We start from the raw sequence: 22060 nt of genomic DNA on the forward strand, positions 1-22060 counted from the left end.
CAAAACTCAGTAGGCTTTTCTCATGGTGACATGCATTAACAATTCACTATTTGCTTTTGTCTTTTTTCTGCAGTTCCACAATAAAGTTTGATGCAGCTCTGCTTTCCTGTATGGACCATCTTCATCTCCACTGCAAGTGTAGCAAACAGGCAGCTTTTTTTATATAGATTACAGTGCACTAAAAGGTTGCATTGTGCCCTTGTTTATATTTTTTTAATAGTGTAATTCTGTAAAGACAAAATGTGGCTTTACAGACATATTTTGTCTGTAAAGTCTGGCTCTGATTTACATATCTTGCTAAATTCCAGGTTTGAATATTGCAATACTTTCCTATAACAAAATAGGAAAGTAACAAAATAGACCTGCAGAAAGAAATTACTAATAAAATATCTTATACATAGTTGTATGCTCTATATAGAGATTTTCCTTAGCTTTGATTGTATATCTCACAGTTTTGTAATTTATCATTGTTTATTAAAGTCTGAAAGCTGTGTGGCTTTAATAGTCTGTCCTATTAATGTGCCTTTTTTTTATTTTATTTGAGCACCTGCCCCTTTAGTGGTCTCTGCACGGCCCTGATGCAAAGTATAAAAGACGTCATTTGAAATTCATGTGAGAAATCACACGCCGATCCCCAGGCTTGTACCTGGTTGAGAGATCCGTCGACGTGCTTCGACACCATCATGACGGCAGGGCTAATGCCAGGGCGAAGTTTTGGTGAGGGAGAGACAGCGGTGGAGCCCAGGCCGGTGGATATGGACGCTGAGCGGGACATCCGCTGGACCATTCTTCCCTGTTCGCCGGTACCAGCGCTCTCGCTCTCAGTCAAAGTGCAGGCGTACATCAGGATGTTTTTACTTAGGGAGTTGGCATCACCTGCAGGAAATGCTACCGGAATGCGCGAGGAGAAGGAGACCTGGCGAAAATTTGGAGGAGGAAAAAAAAAAAATTGTTAATAGTGATTTTTTTCTTTCTATAGTTGTAATAAAACTGATACTTTGTTGTATTTTGTACAGCTGGTTAAAACATAAAATCACAGCAATATGACATGAGGTGATACAAGCTGAATATGGCATTTGCTCATTTTACAAGTGGTGGATACGGAAAAAATCTAGTTATAAGGAATAACTCAAAACAGAAATATAAATAGATTCAATAACTTGACGCTTCAGAATCCGTCAAAATCTGCAGAAGGTCTCTCAAACTGCTCACTAAAACCAGCTGATTAGCTCTTCTGCCTCTTAAATGTCATTGGCTATGAACACTCGAAGCAGAATTTGTTGTATTTTTCTTCACTGTGTTTTTTGTGTGTGTTTAGATACCCCACAGTGGAAATCCATGCTTTTTGGGGTTTTTTAATGTCACTCTACATTTGTTAACTTTAAAAAAAATACATCTCTGGACAGCATCTTTAACAAACAACTATCTTTTTGCAGTGCTAGTTTCTTAAAATTGATGCTTTTTAGCCATTAATGCCTACCTAAATATTCATAGCTAATCTTCTTGCTTACCTGAACTTGTCTGAAAATCCCCTGGTTGAATTCATCCAAGTACTTCACATGCCAAACCAAGAAGGAACCATCAGCGGGGTGTATTGTGAACAACATGTCTGGACTCTTGTTCCACTCTATGGTCAGAGTCTCCATCTTCCTTTCCAGCAGCATGGACGGTAACGGCATGCTGGAGCTGGATCCAGGCGAGGACGCCTTAGTGCTTCCTTGTTCCCCTGAATCCCCCTCCTCTCCGTGCTCCGAGGACGCTTTGTCAGACATCTCATCCAGGTCTAAGAAGACAAAGAAAACGTATGTTTTCTTCACCACTTTATGCGACTTTTAGGATTGCTTAGAAAGTCATTGGAGGAACCGAAAGTGAACCATACCAAAATCAAACTTCATAGGGGATCCCTCGGCGTCTAGAGGCTCGTCAGTAGTCTGGTCCAGGTGATGCTCGGAGAATTTGCGGAGCTGCGACATAAAAAGGTCCATTGATGAAGTGAAACTGAGGTCCTTGTTGTTAAGCCAGTGAACCACAAAGCCTCCACCACCGGTGCTGTCTTCAGGGTTGAATACTGAGGAGTCAGCCAGCGTCGAGGGGATGTCTAGGAAGGAGCAGAGGGAGCGAGAAAGAACCTGTGGTGAAGATGAAAACTCTGCACGAGGGTGAAAACGTCTAAACAATAGGAAACCTACCTGTGTTTGGGTTAATACTGGCCGAGATATGAAAGTGACACAGGGCGTTGGCATGGTGAGCAATGTGGCGGTGAGTGTGAGCGTCTTGTGTGCCCAGCTGAGAGGGCAGCAGGTCGCTGTGGGCCACCAGAGCAGAGGACCGCCGCCGGCCCCGGCGCAACTGTTTCAGGTGGTGGATTGACTAAGCAAGCAGAGTTCAGAAACAAAAACGGTGAGAAATGCAGATTCACGAATATCTGTCGCAGTTTTCAAATGAGCGCGCTGAGGCAGAACGCACCTCTAAAGCGTGCTGGATTTTGTCCTTATTTCCTGCCAGACCCGGGAGGCTGGAGCTGAAAGTGTGTGTGTTCTCAGTGATCTGCCCACCCAGCAGGCTGTCTTCTGGTAGTAGGGTCTCTGACCATAACCTGCACACACCGTCCTCGCAGGACGTGAGCAAGACGTTGCAGACCGTTCCCCTAAAAATCAGAAGCAAATCACACGTTCGAGATTCATTCACCGAAACTTTCTGAGCCGCTTTCGAGATGCAAAGATGTCAAGACAATCGTTGTAAACCCAGACAGAGAGTCATATCTTATCAATATGGTGTTTAAAATATCCCTGGTCTCCAAACGATTAAGTCCAGTTTCAAATCAAAAATACTTTGACTGATGAAGCCTTTACAGCATATTTTTGCACCAGGCAAATATTCCCTGAAACACAGATCTGTTGTTTTTTTTTATATTATTATTACTTTTAGCAGTATTTCTGCAGAATTCCTGCAAGACATTACACTAGAAATATGTTTTTTTGGGCGAGCGGATTAATTGTGATCAAACCTTGGATTAGATAAAAAACTTCATTAATATCTGAAAATATATATACATATTTTCAATTGTCAAACAAATCAATGCGGGAAGCATCTCATCTGCAACAACACAGTCTGATCAAGCTCTACAGAACGTCTTTTCTTCTGCCGGAGCTATTTAAAGCCAGCCCTGAATTATCCTGGGATTCGGATGCCGTCTGAAACACAACACCCTGAGAGACACTTTGGCTATGTTTTCACTTTGGATTTTAGTAGGCCAAGGAAGAAGCGCTATTTTGCTGGTTCAAACAAAATAAGAATGTTTTCTTTTTTCTGCTACCTGATGAAGATTTCCCAGTGGCTTCCTGCAATTAGTAAGATGTGATTTTAGTAAAACGAGGCACTTTAGTAAATCATCATTAAGCTATGAGGTAGGAATAAATATTTAGTTGTGACTGTTAATTTAGGGTAAGGTCCAGCATGTGTTGGCATGTTCTGTAAAAAGAATCATGCATAAAAAAGATGCACTGATATAGTTTTCAGAACATTATAAATAAAAAAACCCCCAGTTTGGTAAAGATCGTAGGGAAAACCGTTAACGTTAACATTTTTTTATGACAGTCTGTTTAAAACATGAAACCATGGATAAAACAGCTAAAAAGATTGCATGCACTGTTCACACTAGAAGAACAAAAAGACATTATTCTGACCAGAATCCTGTCTTTTCTTACTTGGGCATGTATTTGCTGGTCTTCCTCCAGGACATACCAGTGACCGAGCGAGGATGGGCCAAGTAAACAAAGGAAAAGTGAACAGGTGGAGACTTTTTATCAGATGGGTCCTGGACCACCACCGCTGAGCGCCAGGCAGTGGTGGGATACCACACCTTAAGTAAACAGTCATCCTACGCAAACACAGACATCAACACACGGCATCACATGAGACAAACATCACACAGACAATCAGTTTTTGCTCCATTTTTTATTTTTTTTTAAATGAAAGTCATACCTTCCCAATCGTTGCAAAGTACTCCCCATCAGGAGACCACTTGGCGGTGTGAATGGACGCAGCGGTCCTGCGAAAGAAAAAGCAATAAGCACAAACATGTTTGGTTACGTTCACTTTTCAATGGGGAAGACTGCACAAAAACAAAACCAAAGGCATTTTGGAAGTCCAGAGCGCTGCGTCACTGTGAGCTTGCACTTCCCTGTTTCACTGGCTTTCCATGTGTCATCACATACCAATTAGTAACATCGCGTGTGTGTGTTTACACAGCTTTAAGCTAGGTCTGGTGACTGTGGAGTGGCTTACAGCTGGGCATAAAGTCATTTTAAGCAAGTGTTTTCTCACTTTTCGGAGAAAACATAGCCACCAATAACGTTTTACGAGGAAAAGTTATACTTCCGCAAGGTTCAGGGTGTAAAATATAAGTTAATAACTTCATAGAATACAGGGAGGTGACGAAAAAAAAAATCACTTTGGTTTCGATTTTAACCTGTAAAAGCAAAAACATTTAAAAGTAATAACATTTTCCACAGCAAAAATGGACAGTGGTTTTAGAGAGGAAAAAACTTTCTTTATATCATGTGACATTTAAAAACTAAAGGTTAAGGTGCACACACCTTCATAATTTTTTAGTGAAAATCTTGAAAGTATAAAAAAACATTTTAAAAAAATGATCTCTGTATCCGTTTTTTAGTATATAACTCACTTTTCTGAAACAATAAAAAGGCTTTTGAGTCACGGGAAGGCAACACGGACAATGACGTAATGTCTTCAGTGGCATAATCTGGAAACTTCCACGGAAATCACAGAAGGAACTGAAACCTTTTAACATAATCATTCAAATTGATGTGCAGCCACTTTTTGGCAAAACAGAAAAAGGGAAGGAGTGAGAACTCTAAGATCATCGAGGCAGGATACGTGGAAGAGCTTTGTGGAAGTGAACACAGCAGAGAGCGCGGATCTCTCCTCACCCAACACAGACACTCTTCTCTGATGAAAAACCATTTCAACCCCAAGCTAATAACCCAACTGAAACCTTAGACTTAAGTTGAGGAAAAATCCAAATGTGATCCAAGAAAAAACATTACAGCATCAAAATAATTACTTTTAGTTTACTTTGGTTTAATTTTTTCCCCAAATTAAACCAAATGAAGTCTAGAATATCCGAGTGCAGTTTTAACTTCCCTTTCAAACCATTTATGAGAGGAAAATATGGGAGAAAAATAACTGCATACAATCTAAGAGTTTGAGTGTTTTTGACATGTTCTTGAAATACTGTTCACCAGTAGTGCAAATAAAAATGACAGACTCATTGGGAGACATTTGCACAACCAGTAAATGTTTTCTCAGTATAATGTGAACTCTCCTGGTGAATCAATTGGTCTGAGTAGGTACTTTATGATTTTGGACATGGCAGTGAACATAACTGCCATGCTTGGAGACGATTGTATAATTATGATGCATGGATCAACAGATGTGTTGTCAAAAAGACCTTTTGGTGTTTGTTTTACTGCCATTGCCGACAACAGACTCATTTGATGATTTCCGCTTATATGGACAGAAAAAGGCAAACGCTCACTTGCACTGCCAGACACAGTTCCAGTCACTGAGGACAGGGTGGGGTTTGTCCTCCATCATCTGCCCATCCTCCTCTTCTATGAGAGCGTCTGCCAGTGGAGGAGCCCACAGCTGGAGTCGTTCAGTTGCTGCCAGGATACGGTTCCCTGAGGTCACAAAAGCACTTCATTAGCACACCCTACGTCCCACGGCGACTCCCACAGCACACAATGCAGCAGGCATACGGTCATGTTTTCATACCACAGATGTCATTACGGACAAATCGAAGGGGCTAAGGGTGGAAGCTGTGTATAAAAATGTGGATCGTTTTATTCTGGGAAAAGGTTAAAAACACAGAAAGCGTATGTATACCTTGCGGGTCCCAGGCCAGGTTGTAGGTGATGGCATCAAGAAAGAACTGTCCTGTCTTTTGCCACTGATAGTTAAGTTGCTATTAGTCGGTAGGAGAGCGAGACACACCATGCAATGTTATTTGCACACAAGTTTAATGAAAATCCACTGAAGGCTGTCTGAAATCACAAAAATCAGTGAAATATGCTGGTGTCTGTACTCACCTTGTGGCGTTTATTGGGATTGATAGAAAGCGGCTCAAAGATGCAGACTGTGTTTCCGTAAGAAGCGGCAATCTAAAAATAAAGAGCCATGTTCATCATCGCAGCATTACTCACCCCATCAGCTCTTATGCACAGTCATTCCCAGAAGACAGAAGGATAGAGAGGGGAGTGAAACAAGAGCGCAGGATAGCAGACAGAGCTTGGGCAGTACAAGACTGGTGCAAACAGGGCTGAATGTTCCTCATTCTGCTCAACATAATTGATAATATCCTCGGTTCTCGCAGACGGACAAAAACTATGTGCGAACAAATCTGAAGGGTGTAATCAACACTTACCCTGCCAAGCTGGTGGGAGCACTCCACACAGCCCACCTGTATGTTTCCATTCTGAGCTCCCGGGATAATCTGAACGCAGTCGAAGTCGCTAGCCAAGATGACTACATCGCATCCTGATCCGTAGGCCTGAAGACGAGATGGACACACAGGAAACAAGGTTGAAAGGTTTTAAATTTCACGCCCGAGATGACATCTTGTACTCTAGCTCTTCACAACTGCGTCCACAGTTTGAAGCTTTCAGTTTCGACACAAGCCAATTAAAATTCGGGATACGCAAATGCATGTGTATACAGAAGTAAACCGTCATGTCCTTTAATATGCAAGAAACAAATGCACAGTGTGGGAGGCTCTTGTGCACCTGTCATCGTGACTCACATATCCAGTTGTGCGGTGCAGTTGGTAAATGGAAAATAAAAGCATCTCTGGCTGCAACAAACTATCAGTTTTCCATTAGCAGAAACACGAGCCGTTATAAACATGCAATAAAGTTTGACTAGAGATGATTATTAGAATCCTGTATGCGTATCTGCAGGTCAAAATGAGGCATAAAAGCAACAGATCAACTCCCTTATGTTAATCTAAATCACAATAGTAAAACAGGATGTTGTTCTATTTTTTTGGAAGTAGAGGAGCAAAAATGTAACTTAACGTAAAAATAGTGCTGGGTAAAAAACTGAAGGGGATATTTGCAAAATTCTACTTAAAAAGAATCATTTGCATCCAACTAAGCAAAAAGAAACAGTGGGAAGGTTTTGCACAAAAACACAGCAGTTGAATAACTAGGGATGAGGATTTCAGCACAATATTTTTCGGGTCATTATGATAATGGTAACAGTGGCTGAAAAGAGGTTTAAAAAAAATTATCACAAACATTCTTTCAATACTTTTCACTGTGTACGATCAGAGCTCCACAACTGCAAATAGTGCTGTAATAAAACTTAATTTAAATTGCACCGCCAGACTTTACACAATTATGGCAAATCTTCAACTGATATTTATTGATGATTTGGAACCAACCATGAAAATAAAAACAGGCACATTATCTTACAGCGTTTCCTTGGTGTTGTTGTATGTGCCACTTTCCCAATTTAGTTTATAGGAAAAACCTCAGGTGTGCAAGAACCTGCTTTTGCTTCGAAATGTTTTATGTATTTCGCAAATGACCAGATTGATTGTAATCAATAGAACCCAGGGTATTTTAAAATGCAAGTACTAAAAACATTAAAAACCTTGCACAGGCATTTCTTTCAAAGTCTGTAACCCTATTGTTAATTCCTAAAGAGACATGCAAAGCAGCATGCTTCAACACGCTCAAACATCTCGCTACATATGTTGAGGGACAACTGGTCCTTACAGCGGATGGCTTCAGGGCATCTGCTGTCCAGATGAAACACCGAGGCTTCCATAGTTTTAACTGTCTTGCAGGGAAGCAGTGTTTTTCCCTATTCGTACTTCTTCTTCTAAGCATCCTTGAAAGACTCTCACTTGATTTTACCGTCTTTGAAAAGAAAATCACAAACGTGGCTCTATTTCGACATTACAAATATTGCGAATTACTGCATACTAATGTTGACTGAAGGGTTGATTATAGGTTATTTCCTGCAACAGCTGATTTTGTAAGGCAAGGTGAAAAAGAGAGAGAAACATTCTCAAAGGAACAACAGAAGAATAATTACTGCAGCATTCTTATTTATCGTTAAAGAAAACCAAAACTCCAACAGACCTAATTAATATTAAACACATTGCTGCAGTTATATAACATCGCCGATAACCCACACACATTGCAGAATTCAAAAGTAACCATCTGCTCAAATAAATACAGCACCGGCTTATATCCCAGCAGGCTCAGTGGGACGACCTGTATTTGGATTTGGAGCATGAACGGAGAGGTAAATTGATCTGAGAGCAGTTAGAGCTGTCAGCTGGCGTGCAATAGTAGAATGGCAGAGATGATAACAGCACCTGGTAGACAGGCAAGCCTGGCCTCGCAAGCAATAGCGCGGCCAAGATGACGACTCGTGTCTTTCATTATTCAGGAGAACAGGAGGAGAAGCTGAGAACTGCTGGGTCACGGAGCGGCACAACGCCACAGCCAGTGGGTGAAGTTAATACTGGAGACCGCTGCTGGCTCATGTTTGGACCTCGCTAAGATTTAGGTTGTAGGCTGTAGAAAGTGCTAAGGCAGCTGCAGCGGCTGCTTTACTATTACTGCAGCATTTCCACCTGCACATTACAGCAGAAATTAAAAGCAGTCACCGTCACGCACCGTCTAGGACTGCTTTGCACCTCTCTCTCTTAGTCACACACACACACACACACACACAAGCATAATATGAGAGCTCACTCTACCCAGTCTGTCGGCAGCACACCTCACACCTTGGACGTGTTGAGCCTTGGTGTGCTTGCATCGTTTCTCTCTTCCCACAAAAGAAGACGTGTTAAAAATATTCAAAGTTTAAACATTGCTTTGGGATCACGAGGCAATTTAAAATTTGGTCCTATTCAAAAGTTAATTTTATTGTTACACAATGATATAGAGATTCAGGATTGTACTTTAAAAGACAATGTGGCCCACACAACTAAAACTCTCCAACAACAGAGTTTTATATTTCCTAAATTCTGTGGCACGCGAGTCGTTGCCTTGATCTGAAACAAAAAAGCATTTTAGCACATCATGTGTCTACCGGTTTCTGTGGAAAAGAAGTACACGTGTTAAAGTGGGAAACAGCAATAAGGGGAAGACTTAAAAGTCAAAAGTAAAATGAGAAATCATTAGAACATTATTTTATAATCATCTTCTTTTTTCCTGAGAAAATACAAATCAACAATTTGCAGGTTTTTACTGAAAGATGTTCTTAAATAAAAGCTGTTTATAATTGTCAGTAAACTGACAGTAGGGTCTTAAGTAAAAACAATAATGTATCTGAAAGCAGTTCACTGAGAAACTAAGGTCCTATTATTAGCATGTATTAAAGGTTTTTTTTTTTATCAGAACAACAACCTACTTTGTACACCTGGACCAGACCATTTCCTACTCATGTACCTTTGCATTTCTGCTCATTGTTTCTTGGCAAGTACTCTGAAGAATTGTGAAGATACATTTCCACAGCAATGCTCAAATAAAATAAAATGAAATCTAACTATCCAGATATTTTTCTGAGGATTTTATATTACACTCCTTTTACATTTTGAGCAGTTCTGTTTCTCGTTTGGGCCGCATTTTAGAAAAAAAAAAGACAGATTAATCAATGGACAATGCAACAGATAATACTGACGTATTTACAGAAAGATTCATTTTCTATTTTATATATTTAGAGATTATGGAACTGATTGACAGATGTTTTTATTTTCCAAATGAACTAAGCTGAAATTCCGACATCTTTTGAAAACCTCGTCCAATCAAAACACTGTAAAGCTAGAAAAGCTAAGTATTTGATCCAAGAAAAGATTAGATCAAATAATCTAATTTGATTGAATTAGATCAAATTACATAATATTTGCAGTCATTGATCAGATTAGATTAATGACTGCTTTTTTGATCAGACTGCTTTTGATCATTCCATTGAATCCAGGCAGCACAAACCATTCAGTGGTTTATTTAGTGCAATGCAAATGCAGCAACATCCCCAAAGTTGTTTGACATAAAAGCATTATCTAGCAAGAATACAACTGGGTATGGTGTAACAATAAGCAGAGCCTCAAAACAGGGAACTGCACTTTAAAACGTCATGATAAAATAAACAATTTAAAAAATCTGAGGTTTTTAGAGGTTATTCTAATTTTGTACTTTCAGCAGCACTGTCTGAAAAAAACCCCAGTGCTCTAAGAAAATCAACAGCATACGTTAGATTTATTTTTATTTTTTTTTACCTACTTTAGATTTCTTCCCGTATCACTTTTGAAAGCAAAGTCAGCAAACTGCGGACTTTTGAAAGATAGCAAAGGTAAACTGTCACAGGACAAACATGAAGCTGCTTTTAACTGTGTGTGTGTGTTTTCAACAAAAGGAGCAAAAGCAGTCATGTGCTTTGATGGAAACAGATAAGAGGAAGGAGAATGATAAAACACTTCTGCCTTCATACATCAAAAACTGACACATTTTCCACAACCACAGCTGCTAGTATCAAGTGTGAGATCCATGTTTGTCTCAGCTAGCATGTTTAGAGGGTAACATTTTGACTATAGTTTATCAGTTGTTGACCCGTCGTAAACTGTGATGGTTCTGTCAGCTTAGGCACAGTTTATCCATATAACCTGTACTCTGACCCTCTGTGTGCAGTTATACTTTTGGGGCCTTTGCTATTGTGTCACATGACAGCAAACAAAACAGATGCTTACGACGAGAAAACTGCACGAGATCCAGGTCGTGCTCGGTGCCTCTCCGTCAGGCTTTCACCTTTGAATTCTGGTTACAGTTTAAATTCACACGAGAGAAAATTCCTTAGAGAAATAAAAAGTTGTACATCTTGCCCAAAATTCTTTGCCTTTTTTTTTTTTTTTTTTTTCCAATTTGGTGGGTTATTCCTGTAAATCAAGTAAGAAAAAAAGCAGACATAAACCTTAAAAAAATAAAAATAAAATTCAGCCATTATTCAGTCTGCACAGTCATACGGGGTAAATGTACACATAGAGTCTGCAGAGCTGACTAGGCTTTCACCATTAAACATAAAGAGCTCTGCACCTGCTCCCAGACACTATTTAACATTTTCCGTCATAACAATAATCCTACAAACGGCACATTTAACAGTGGCCTCTTTGTTCAGCCAACTATAAGACTCCGCGCACACACAGACACTCCACAAAGTGCGACATTGAGGTGAAAAACAAGAATCCTCAGCCATAATTACTGCCAGATAAAGTGTATTTTGTCTGCATTTTTGATTCGTTTTGGTGATTTCTATTTAGGCAATAGGCAAGTCCTTGTAAAATGTCCTAGACTTACAAAAGCCCCGTAATGACTCAAAACACAATTTAATTTAGTTTAATAATAATAATAATAATAAAAAGAGGCTTTCAGTAGTCTTGTTGATTACAGTTCTTCAACAAACAGTCCAATTAATTCAACAGAGAAACAGAATCGGACAATTTCTGATGCGTCACGTTCAGTTCTGTTCAGTGATGGACAAATGTTGAGAATTTGATTTTTGTTTTCCTCCTATTCATTACATGAGTCAAAGCTAAAAACTCCTATAATTTTCAGGCCACACAGATTTCCGTCAATCATACAGATAGATTGGCTTATTAGGTCCAAACCACAGCTCCAACAGCAGCCAATCTTGCTCAAACAAATTAGATAATCCAAACAAATCTGGTGTGAAAGTGCCATTAGTCTGCACCAAAACCAAGCATATCTGTAAAAAAAAAAAAAAGCAAGTTCATAAAACCAGTCTCACTTTCTATCTTTATTTATTTATTTGTTTTACATCATTGTAGGGAAAACTTGTGTTAAAATGCTGGTTAAAAATTAGCCAGCATTATATTTTCTGATATCTATTTTTTCCTCAGTTACTAATGTAAAAGGCCTTTAGCTAGTCTGGAGGCAGACTCTAAAAAAAAAACAAACAAACACCATCTAACAGGTCAGACAAGGTTCACTGTCGGTGTTACTTTAAGGAAATCTCTTATCGTATCCAAGAATAAATCTAACCATGAATCGCCGTTAATGCCTTGCCAAAGCTTGTCCATTCATGGTCGACGTAAGCTATGTATTTGTGTTTGTCAGGGTCAAGCCTAGGAGCCTTAGGGGTCAGTGTGAGCGTAAACGCATTGGACATGATGTCTAGTGCTCTTCAAATAACCCTCTCAAACACAGAAAGAAAAACACCAGACATAGAAATCAGGGCCCTGTAGCGACTACCAAGGCTTTAGCTTTACAACCATCCCTTTGCTGTTGAGCAGATATGACCGCGGGTTCAACATCCGCCTGCTTACATTTGAACTGCCTTCATCTGGAAACCGGGTTCTAGGGCAAGGTTGGAGAAGACCCTGCCATAGTTTAACAATATTTGTCTTGTATAGTCCAACAGATTGGGGGAAAATCAGAAAAAGAAGAGGAAAAGCGATCCATCTGCATGTTTTGATGTTAAAAGATGTTATAAATAACACCATAAGCAACGTGTTTCAGGAACAGGCCCACAGAGTTTCGTTTTTGTTTGCTGTTGTGCTTGAAAGCTGCTGAAGAATTTCTAACACACATTCAGCAGATTCAAGTCATGCAAACTGGCACAACACAGGCTACCTTCAATACTTCATACGGATCATTTAGCAAAACTGTATTTCAGGATATTGTGTTCTCCTAATCAAGGTTCTGTTGTCCCCCCCCCCCCTTACAAGATGTTCGATAAGCCTCCTGCAGGCATTCATAACCCAGCTGACTCAAGAATTCCTCCATTTTGTTATTTACATTCCTTATCTCAATGCTTTGCCTGGACCAATCGACTTAATGCCAACAAGTAGGAGCACGTTGCATACCAGAGACTGTAGATTTTTTGCCATCACCCACTGCACAAAATGGAATATTGATTTGGCTTCTCTGTGCTATCTACTTGAGGCACACAGTAATTTTGGGAAGCTGCCAGACCACAGACTGACACATTGATTTTTACAACCCAAAGGGGTCAACAAATCACAAACACAGATTTTTTTTGTGTGTGTGTGTGTTCCTTGTTTAATCAGCATGTTTATAAACAGGTTACTGAATGACTGCTGTCCTACACCAGCATCTAAAATACAAATAACTCATATTTTTTCGGTAATATTCGTCTATATTCTGAGTCCTGCGTGTAAAAATTGTGGTAGACAGAGTTGGGTTAAAATGTGCAACATTCTGAATCTGAACAACAAACAGTGCCAGTCAGGCTTTTTTAGCGCATGTATCCATATATGGCTCTCTACGTCATGGCAGGCGCAGCTGATGCCGGGATGACAGCGAGCGAAGGATCCGTGAGGAGGATTTAACGCCAAATGGTAGCGAGCTTAGCCTGTGCAACGACCACATACAAGAATATACAATGCCTAAACGCTATTCTGGTCTCGGGGAAATTGCACCGCCCAGCTTCATTATTTAGTCGGAGTTGGTCCCGTAGTAAATATGTTTCCTCAATAACCTTATGGCTGCGCAAAAACAGGGATTCCCTTGCGGTAATTCTAACGTTTTAAGATGCAGCTAAAGGTCACCTGAGTGCCTGGGTTGCTCAATGCGATAACATGTCACTCGCAGCATATTTAGCTTATCAATGACGGCCGTGGGAGTAAATCAGAAAGAGGACGTGATTAGGATGCTACTTGTAGTCTGGACTCTGGGAATATGTCGGTGCGGCTCTTCTGCTAAGGTAACCCGGCTAGCTGGTGCTTTAGCTCGCTCGCCAGCCGCGTCTGCGGTGGACGTAAGCGTCAGCTGGCGAACTGTCCCAGCTAGCTAGTCAGTGGTTAGCCCGAACCGCTGTCATTTTGTGCAAACAGCAATAAAATTCAAAGCCTCACCGTGAAGGGAATGTCATTAACGCTCCCCACCGAGTAGCAACAATCCCCAGGGTTCACCGCCCCCGTCAGCACCTGGTGCAGATGCATTTTCCTTCTATTTTAGCAGCAGATGTGTTCTTTAATTATTTATAACGAGTCCACCCTTTCGGCTTCTCCATCTAGCAACGACTGGGAATTCCATCAGTAATGTTAGCGTTGTCCTTGGTCTGACAGTGGCGTCTTTTTCTCCACAGACAGTCGGCTTCAGGAGGTGTTAGAGTCCGTTTTCATGTGACTTCATCGGCTCCCGACATCTGTTTTAAAAACAAAAAACGAGGCGTCCGTAGCCCCTCGCAGACAACACCATCCTCACGATTGATCGTGAGAGCCAAGGCAGCAGGATCTCTGCAACGATCCTGACATGCGCGGTCCCGACGTTGTCAAGGCACGACTGAATGGCCATAGATCTGTGCCGTCTAGATAGGGAAATGGGAATTAATGGATAACGCAGGCAAATTACGTGTCTGAATCCCTCAATAATATCCTGTTATTGTGTCTACGAGAGAACGAAGCTTAAATAAATAAGTTTCAATATAGTTTTAAGCTCGTCCTGTTTCCTTTTACAGCTCTTCTATAATTGTTGCTCTATACAGTTCGTGGAACTGAGGATATTGATCATATGAGGCAAAAAAGTGAGTATTAAGAGTTTATATGTAATCATAGACAAAATAGCAAACAATGCGCACGTAATAAAGAAAACATACTTTAGAAAAATAAATTGTGACTGGAATGTCAGAGCAGAGCTGTTTTCTCATGTTTTCATGAACTAACATGGTCCTTGTAAAATAAAGCTTGATCTCTGATGTCTTCATCACCTAAGAAAGCCAGTTTCTTGCATGCTCAATTATAGTTCTAGTTCATCATTTCTCATATTTACTAAAGTGAATTTGTGTGGCATTTGGATCAAGACACTATTTGCTTTGACAGCAAAGGGTCAGCAATTTTACAGAAAATACAACTAAATGGGGCATTTAGTAGTAAATACCAATATTTAATTGTGGGCGACATGAATGCAGATATTTCTGATAAAAGTTCAATATTTGCAAATCATTTGATGCCATTCTGCCTTGACAGTAGTCTGGTTCTATCTAGTAAGGTTTCTACAAACAACATCATCCAGATACTAACAGATATTTCACACAGCTCAGTCAGGTTTAAGTCCACAATATGGAATCCCTGGCCATCTAGCTTTTCGGTAAATCAGTGACTTGTATACGATATGTGATTATTATCTTTTTATGTGATTGTTTCTTTCTTTTTTATTTTCTTAAATTATCTGTCTATGGACTTATTTGTGTCTTTAATAAAGCTGCTGCTGCTGATGATGAATATATATAAAATATAAGTTGCTAATAGCAAATTAATGCAAATGGAGGCCCAAAAAGTATGTAGTGCATAGAAATGAACATACTTTATAAAAGCCTGATAATTCTCTTTAAAATATATGTTTTTTTTTAAATTGATCTTGTAATCTTCCAGTTTTCTGACACTGAATCTTTGGTTTTATTTCAAGAAATAAAAGCTTGTAATATTTCCCTCCTCGTGTAATGAAACCATAGAACATGATTTTCACTTTGTCAAAAGAGTGACAAAAGAAACTTTGTCAAAATGTCAAAAAAAAAAAAAAAACAATCTTTAGAACATTTTCAGTTCTTTCCAATTGTCCTTTGTTTTAAAAGCCACTGACACAAAAAAAGGGGACAGTGATATCTACTCGTCATATTTTGTAGAGTATAAGGTGAGTGAGGCAGACCTAATTAAACTTCTCGGTGACGGTCTCTCATCTCCTTATCTGCTCCCCTCTGTCTCACTGATGTGATTAAGAGCAGCACACAGGGAGTTTTTGCTGTATATCTACGCTTACTTTTGCACCCCCATTCACAGATTCACAGTAGCAATCTGCTTTACTGTCCCCAGATAAGTAGGGGGACAGATCTATATACAACTGATACACAGCTGACAGTCACATCGGTGGCCTACTTATTCACACCACACTGATATCAGGCAGGAGTCGCCTTCAGGCCACAGTGACACGTAGGACAACAAGAGCAGGAAGCTGAAGAGCAGAAGTTCAGAAAGAACGTGACACACGCATAAACGTGTCAACAACGGCAGGTTTAAAAAAGTCATAAAATGTTTTAGCATCTCTACATTTCCCATTTAATGGCACCAAAAGTCTCACACAACTTGGTCTACATTTTAACCAAAAAAGTAGAAGCATGAATCAGTCATATTGGCTTACTTCTTTATTTTATTTTATTTTTTCATATTTTTAGCGGTCAATGAACTAAAAAACACTTGGTTAAAATTGCATCCAGGATGCTATAGGCCCTTGAAAGCAATATTCATCAGCAAGGTGGGGGAAGAAAAAAAATCCATGTTTGGCATTATGTAACCTACGGAGCCATCCAGTAAATTGAAATTCAGTGAGTCCCTGCCAGATATCTGCCTCATTCATCTTTTTAGTCTTTGAATAGTTCTAAAGGGCAGGCTGCAGAGAGCCAGAGTGACTAAGATTGTGACTGCATCCCTGGAGGATGAAGTTTTGAAATGTTTTCCTTTTAACTGAAAAGGTGATCGTCCTAACGCATCTACTTCTTGACAGCTTGCGGCTCAAACCACGTTAATCAAACAAGAGAAAAGCAGACAGACAGCTCCACGGACTGCTTAATCATGCAAGGACTATGAGGAATCCGGTGTAGATTATATTAATTAATGCTCGAGAAGTACTGATTATTTGGCCAAGCATGCTGAAATAAAAATATGTGTCTAAATATAAATGTAGTAGCATTGTGAAACTCAAATACTAAAGTGCTTAGTCAGGGGAAAACAGTGTGGGCGAACTGGACAACGTAAGAGTTATTGTTTATTTCAATTTTGCAGGAAGGACAGGGGAAGGTTGTCTGCAGGTCACCGCTGCTTGCAGGCCTTCTCGTGTCACTTGGAGAGAAGGCCGTGATCTACAGAGAACAGAATTAAACGGGTTATAGATTTTCCCATTTCACGGATGGCTGCTTGCTGAAGGGAGTTCCAGTCTGGCCCCCCGAGGCACAAAAACATTCAGCTCCTTGTGGCAAAAATGTAATGGACCTTCTGCATGCTCCCAAACAGATGTGTCAGTAATACTGGTGAAATGTAATGTTTGCAAGCTGCAGATAAAAAAAAATAAAAATACAGTGAAGATTATGTGGGAAATGCAGGATACACTTGTCGTTTGGTAATTAGATTACATTCCTCCCAAACACACAGAAATTTATAAGATATTATTTCTGAGCCATCAGAGATCGAATCAAAAACAGATCAGAACTTTCACCCACAAGAGCCGCTTTTCTTTAAAATGTTGTAAAGAATGTTTTAGATTTAACATCCTCTTATCCCTTGCGAGAGGCATCCTGAGCCATAACGATATGAATGTGTGTGTCTGACCCTGAAGTGTTACAATCAGTCTCCATGTGTCAACATATTCTGATATGTGTCACATATGGTGTCATTCTGACATAAACATTTAAAAAATATTTTTAAAAATATATAAAACAAGTAAGTCTATAAAATAATAAAAAATGTTTTGTTGATGCTTTGAACTTGAAAGAGCTTCAGCCAGGAGATATTTACTCTCCCATAAGTCTGAGAAATGTGATTAAAAAAAAAGAAAAATTTCATTAGTTTGCCTGAAATGTGAGAACATGTTCTTTAAAGTCTGATTCTGATTGGTTGACCAACACCAACGACTTCAATACTTCTCCACACAAATGCTACAACTGAAGGAAATGTAATGCAGTCGAAGAACCAATTAATGAAATTTGCAAATTGTTTAGCTTCAGACTCGGAGCTCAACTCTACTGTCAGCCGAAACTATTTCTTCTGAGGTCATGAATTAACCAAATACCTCAGCCATCATCATCAGCTTATCTGCTTCCTTTCAGAATGGGTCACTGACAGCAGTTCTTTAGCCATCCCAGTCCTCTGCCCTCCTCTCCTGCTGGATGCAAATATAGCCTAGTTTCTTGCCTGCGGGTTTCCCTGTCAGCTTCGCTTTCGTTCCTTCTTACCATTCCCCTGGGCACGCCAAGTCAGTTTCCTCTGTCCACCATGTTACCATTTCTTTAATTCCTCTCATTTCAAGGAAAGGTTGAAGTTTCTCATCTAAACTGCTGCTCGTCTGATCTCTCTTCCCTTGCGTAATGTCACCTTGTTCCATCTGTCGATGTTAATTTTCACGCTTGACAGAACTGAGTTGGCCTCGTGGCTCCTCGCGTGGAGACGTCCCATTTTTTTTATTTATTTTGTGGTTTTGTAACGCTGTTTTGTGTGTTTTCTTCTTTATCTTAGCTCTATGTAAGCTTAGCTCATAAAATTCAGCCAGCGCACACTTCGGTCTGGCTGATACTCCTTAACCTGTCCAGCCAGGTTAGATCTAGCAAGACCACCAGGCTCTAATCCGACATTAGCATTAAAGGTACCTGAGGAGCAAAAAAAAAAAAAACCTCAGCATGACAAGACCTCAGTTGTACTGGACTTTTACTCCTCTGGCTTTGGTTTCAAACTCTACATTAACTTACAGATCAGAAAACCCCCCCCCCCCAAAAAACAACACAATTTACCAATGAAATTTTAAAAATGTTTTTTAAAAAGTACAAAAAATTTAAAATAATAGGCAATTAAAAAGATGTGTTTTCATGTGAACTCTTAACATATCAGATAAAAATCTGTTTCTGTTTGAAGGTTTGCATAGGATGCTAAAAATAATATGTTTTATTGATTTGAAAAGCAAAATGGCTGTAGCTTATGACAATGCAAAAAATATTAAACTTCATTCATTGGAATGATAAAAGCACTAAATAAGTAATCAGACACACTCTTATTAAGCTCAATAAAGCTCGGAAAATGTTTTCATCCACAACCGAGGACAATTCACAAGAGACCACTTAAGCTCCCTGTCATGTTTTGTGGACTGTGGTAGAAAGCCAGACTAAACGCAGGACAAAATTCTCCAGAAAATCTTTAAACGAAACAGTGAACAATCTTCTCAGAGAGAGAGAGAATGAGATTTCTTCTATTAATGGCAGATATGCAATATTAAATAACACAACTGAAACACTTTGACTGCTTTTTTTTTTTTTTTTTTTACCAACACCCGCATGGATCTCAAACTGAGCAGAATGAGTGAGGGACGTGCAAGTAGGACACTCGGGTTTTCCTCCCTCTGCGCTATTCATGCACAGATGTGCTGAACACGCTCCCAGTCTCGGATCCGGAAGCGTTCAGTCATTTACAGCGTCTTTATGCTCCTCTTGACCGTTTCACAAAGCCTAATGTGTTCAGCTGCACAAATGGAGCCAAAAGCAATCACATGATGGCTGCTCAGATAAAAAGAATATGTGAATAATTAAAAAAAAAAAAAAACATTAACGTGGGTCTGCGAGCGTTACAAGCTGCACAAACACATTATGGTATCCGTTGCTTTCTTTAGTAACTATTGCAGAATTTTTCAGATAGTACAATGGTTATTGTTGATTATTGTTTATACAGAAAGAAAAAAAAACAGTGAAATTTTTTACCCTTGCTGGAAATTGATCTGATTAAATCAAACGTTGACAGTTCAGTCGTTTTTTTGTAATATACAGTGCAAGCTGTGCTTTAATCCTAAAGAAGTTGTTGTTTTTTCTGGATATTTCTACACATAGTTATCTCTTTGGTTGGGTTTTAGAAAACAACGAGAGACACATCATATATCAAATTAAGTGAAAGTAAAGATTTGATATCAAAAACTAAATGCATACATGCATTTACGTATTCATTTTATCAGGACATTAACTGTATTGAGACCTTTTAAAGAAAGTTTTTCAAGGTCTTTTCTAAGCTTTACTTTTGATCTTTCATACATTGCTTTAAAATGATCCCTGAACACTGAATGAAATATAGATGTGTCAAGTGCTGCGTTCAGAACCTCCATTTGTCTGAGATGATCCGATAACGTCCAGAGGGCAGACTTAAAGACGGGCCTTTTTAAAGCACGGTGGTGAAAGGACCCACATGTTGTGTACAAAGGACACAATTTAATGAGCGCGCGCACACACACATTTTTAGTTTGTTCTCGTGGTAAAACTCTAATTTAGTTTGTTTTGACATATATTTGAAGTCATTGTGATGCTTTACCCTCAGCTTTGTTTGTATGCAGACTTCCTTCAACGAGACATTTTCCCTCCAACAGCTTTATTTGTTCTTAAGTTGAAACAATACCTCAAAATAAAGATGGAAAAACATCTTGGATTGGTTTGTTTTGGTCTCATTTCTTGGCAGTGCATAAACCTGGCATTATAACAAGCGCGTGTGTACACTTTTTAAATCCACCATTAGTCATCGTTACTGTGGATTACAGTAACCAGTTATTAACTGGGATTGTTGCTGGAAGCAGTTTACTGTAAATAAGGTTCAGTTCCACTGAGGCCTTGTTCAGTTATGGGCTTTGATGGGCTTGCAGCATCTACAATATAATTTAAAAAAAAATAAAAATTTGAACACTAAAGTAGGAAGAGCTTCGTTAAAGATTTGTTCTAGTTGGTTACATGCTCGTCTCTTGTTTTTCGTCTTGGAGTAAAGTAGCAACAGCGTACATCTTGTAATTCAAATATATTTCATTTTGTAGGAACAGTAGTTCTGCTTCGAGTCTCCAGTGTAATCGCGTCTCCTCGTCCCACGATCTAATTAATGCTGCTCTCCACGTCATTTGCTTGTGCTGAGGAAGCTTGATTTGCCAGAGATTTCTGTGCCTGCAGAGATAGAGAAGATTAATGGCAGCTATTTCAGAGGACGGTCTCTGTCTCTGACATCGTCCCTTCATTTCCCTCTCCCTCTTCACACTTGCTCTCCTCGCCTCTCTCCTCTCTGAAGAAGGTCAGCCTCTCTTACTGTGGTTAAACTAGTCCATCTGTCTCTGCTGCCTTCCTGTCTTGCCAGCCTTGGACCAGCTGATGGATCTCTCACAAGTGCAGTTGTTTCAGGGATGATTCATGGCCCTTTCTGGCGCCGTGTGCATGTGTGAATTAGATCTTTCACTTTTTGGGGATTCAGATTTCTATTTAGGTCAGATAGTTTGGTCAGAAATGCAATTCTTGCAGTTCTCTCTGTGTTTGCGTTATTGTATTAATGTTCCCCACCACCCACTGTGCTTTAACAGGATTACCCGTTTTATCCCAACATTATCGAGCTTCAAGATGGCATCTTTTAGGCGCCACACTAATTTTAGCAGGGTTTCGCGTTGCATTGTGCGCATGAGCATGTTTTCCGGATATCCGCGCAAACGTACGACATATATGGACACACGGTGAGCTGTTAGATACAAAGCACAGTATTTAACAAATGGCCAGATGGCAGGCATAAACAGATTTGCAAGGTCACTCTAAAGTGTGAGGAGAAGATCAAGGGCTTGGCACGCACACATTTATACAGACACACTTCCACTAATAATACCAGGCTCATTATCCCACATAAGACTCTCCAAGTTACTCAGACACCGACTGTTATTTGTTAACAAAGCAGCACATCAAAGAAAACAGATGACGTGCTGCAAGACAATATGAGATGTTAAACAGTTTATTTAATGCAGATGCTTGCTCCATAGGTTAACTTTGGGATCCAATGGTGCTTAAACGTATGTAAATGTTGCACAACCCTTAGTCTGTGATCCGGGGTAAGAATCCCGTCACATTGTGTGGATTTTAAATGGGTAGCACCCTAATAATTGCACTGCAGCAGCAGAAAGCATCAGACAGTCAGTCACTCTGTGATATTCAGTCTGTTCAGCAGGTTAAAGGCTGGAGCAGGTGGAGTCAAACTCAGTTCTCTGTTAAAAAGGCTGGACACCTGTCAGCCACACCGTCAGTCAGTGGGTGAAGCCTTTGTGGCTGCTGCATGTTCCTATGTGTAGTCACACACACACACACACACACACACACACACAAAAGACAAATGTCTTTAATTACGTCCTTGGATGAATCTGTTGTCCATTATCTGTTATTATCCATCTTTTATGATTTTGTTTGTTATTCAACCTATATTTTTTTGCAGTCATTCATTAAGAAGAACAAATGA

General features: G+C 39.7%; 1 protein-coding gene across 4 annotated transcripts in view; it reads right to left on the bottom strand.

Annotated features, from left to right (window-relative positions):
- Positions 1–14333, bottom strand: part of dmxl2 (Dmx-like 2) — a 52746-nt gene extending 38413 nt beyond the window's left edge. For 3 of the 4 annotated variants that reach the window (XM_015054361.1, XM_015054360.1, XM_015054359.1), the window contains exons 1-12: positions 13931–14332; positions 6449–6574; positions 6114–6185; positions 5911–5989; positions 5561–5705; positions 3985–4051; positions 3708–3880; positions 2467–2647; positions 2190–2370; positions 1880–2098; positions 1512–1783; positions 647–916 (exon numbers count right to left, since the gene is read on the bottom strand). In XM_015054361.1, coding sequence (XP_014909847.1) covers positions 647–916; positions 1512–1783; positions 1880–2098; positions 2190–2370; positions 2467–2647; positions 3708–3880; positions 3985–4051; positions 5561–5705; positions 5911–5989; positions 6114–6185; positions 6449–6574; positions 13931–14017 — 1872 coding nt within the window. In that variant the 5' untranslated portion in view covers positions 14018–14332. Of the gene's footprint in view, positions 1–646; positions 917–1511; positions 1784–1879; positions 2099–2189; positions 2371–2466; positions 2648–3707; positions 3881–3984; positions 4052–5560; positions 5706–5910; positions 5990–6113; positions 6186–6448; positions 6575–13930 lie in introns of all 4 variants that reach the window. The other variant, XM_015054358.1, reaches the window with a different exon arrangement.
- Positions 14334–22060: the final 7727 nt, after the last annotated feature.

The sequence above is a fragment of the Poecilia latipinna genome, unplaced genomic scaffold, assembly GCF_001443285.1.
Source record: "Poecilia latipinna isolate Pla-1442-1.1 unplaced genomic scaffold, P_latipinna-1.0 Scaffold1246, whole genome shotgun sequence".
Classification (NCBI taxonomy): domain Eukaryota; kingdom Metazoa; phylum Chordata; class Actinopteri; order Cyprinodontiformes; family Poeciliidae; genus Poecilia; species Poecilia latipinna.